A 2,158-nucleotide genomic window follows, 5' to 3' on the forward strand; every position below is an offset into this window, starting at 1 on the left:
GGCCGGCTAAAATAACTGGATGGCCTACCTGCCTGTCAGCCTTCCATCTGTGCACAAACTTATCTCGTGCCCTCATTGGTCATGTTCGCGTTCGTGTGTGTTGGAGGAGGGGCTCTGTAAGGAAGTCTGAAGGAAGGGGCAGATTTTTTTCGGTTGCGTACTTTCAAATTCTAGCGCACTCGAGCTGGTTTCTCCATTCTGACCTTACCTTTACCTTTTAATAAATGCAGGCACATTTTTAGCGCCTATTCATACTAAATCAGTTGTCCCTCCCCCTGGTGCCAGGTCCAACAGATCCATCTTTAGGCTCAGCAGCCCTGTCCCCCCATAATGCTGAACCTGAACCAGCTTTTCTCCCAACTGAAGGAGGTGAGCAGCATTATGTTGAATGAAGGGAGACTGGAATACAATATATATATATATATATATCAAAACAAAAAGCTAACATCTAATTTAAATTATACATTTCAAACACAGTATTTTCCCACATAGCCAATGATCTATACAAAAAAACAAACTGCTTTTAGTCTATTTAGGATGATGGACAGTTTGAAGCGTTGAGTGATCAATCTGTATTAGGTAAACAAAATGTTAATCACCGACATTTTGGTTATGATATTAATTACTAACTAATGTTATTATATTAAAGCAGGGGTGGGGAACCTCTGGCCCCCGGGCCGTATACGGACCGCTAGACCATTTGGTACGGCCCTCGAGGTAATTTATAAACAAAGTGGCCTGTGCCTGGTGGTGGGGCCCAATGTGATATATTTTCATGGGGCCCAAAATCCCTGGCGGCGCCCCTGAGGGCTGGTTGTTAGTTTAAGGAACGTTTTTTATACGATTCTACCAAGAAGAAAACTATTAAAACATAAAGGTAACAGGTATTATTTTTATTTTAAACATAGTCTTCAAGACCATGTACTCTAGAAAAAGGTTGGTATTTTTTCCTCATGTTGGCGGTTTTTGTATTTTCAGGTGGCAGTCCCCATAAAGGAGAGTTTTCCAGGTGCAGCATTCTGTCAGTGGACTCCAGTATATCCATCCCGTTGAGCCTGGACAGTCTCGGTGAGAGTGAACGCAGACTGGCTCCCTCCTCCCTGCCGGATAAAGACTCCTACCCTTCCAGCCCGCAACAGCACATGGACAGCAGCTTAACCAGCAGCCAGAACACCATAACACTCGGAGACAGGTACGACTCTGACCTCTCCTTAGCTACCAAGAGTACGGATTCAGACTTGGAGTCTCCCTTGCAAACGAGCCGAAGTTTGGAGCAAAGCGCAGAAGATTCCATGGTTAGCTCTAAAGCCTTGATGCAAATCCGTAAACTCCTCTCTCAGGCGGAGAACATGGTGTCTTCTGGGTCTTCTGTAGATTCCTCTGCCCCCACTGCAGTGCCCCGTTTGCTCTCTGATGATAACATCTTTCTCTCACTGAAGAAGACACCCAGCACCCTCCAGGACTCTTCCTCCTCAGTTACTGAGGATCCCAGAGCTCGATTCTCCCCGCTGTGGGCCAGATCTGCATCCGACTCCATGCTGACCTCAGAGAGACTGAGAGAAAACTCTATTGGTCGAGAGACTTCGTCCACACAAGCTCTTACTTCCACAGGTGCGTACAGGAGGCCACAGGATGTTGGTGGAGGCGCAGGATCCCTCGTCCTCTCCCAATCAGCCCGACGTGCAGAGCCTGAGGGCTGCAGCGCTGCCCCCGTCGACAACACCGTCCCACCACAACCACCTTCACCAGCTCTGAGTATACAGCTCACCTCTACTGCTACAGACACAGAGGAGGAAATGCAGGCTTCTCTGGAAGGTCCTATACAGAGCAGCTCCCCCCCGCCTGCTCTGGAGAACAGCGATCAGGGAGTGATGAGCGACGGCAGCAGTGAGAGCTTGCTGGCGGTCCGAGTGGCGCAGTTACTGCAGAATGAGTCTCCGGCCACCATGGTGTCCAGTACAGCCAGCATCACTGACAATGAGGAGAGCAAAGCTTTGGGTAAGAGGATTCATACGTTGTTAATCTAGAGGGAAACCCGTTCATAGTGAGAAGATTTTTTTTTATATCCAAATAAACTTTTCGCAATAATACAATCTTACGTAAATATAACCAATCTTCTGCAGAAAATACCACTGTTACTGTCACACCATTCCCCATG

General features: G+C 47.5%; 1 protein-coding gene across 1 annotated transcript; it reads left to right on the forward strand.

The window, feature by feature from the left end:
* Positions 1–242: 242 nt before the first annotated feature.
* On the forward strand, positions 243–2,027 carry LOC104958019 (uncharacterized; the record flags this gene model as incomplete). The annotated part of the gene is made up of 2 exons (XM_010785713.1): positions 243–369; positions 979–2,027. Coding segments are annotated over 2 exons (1,176 nt in total), but the record flags the coding sequence as incomplete, so codon positions are not given.
* Positions 2,028–2,158: the final 131 nt, after the last annotated feature.

The sequence above is a fragment of the Notothenia coriiceps genome, unplaced genomic scaffold (assembly GCF_000735185.1).
Source record: "Notothenia coriiceps isolate Sejong01 unplaced genomic scaffold, NC01 NC01_scaffold00028148, whole genome shotgun sequence".
Taxonomy (NCBI): domain Eukaryota; kingdom Metazoa; phylum Chordata; class Actinopteri; order Perciformes; family Nototheniidae; genus Notothenia; species Notothenia coriiceps.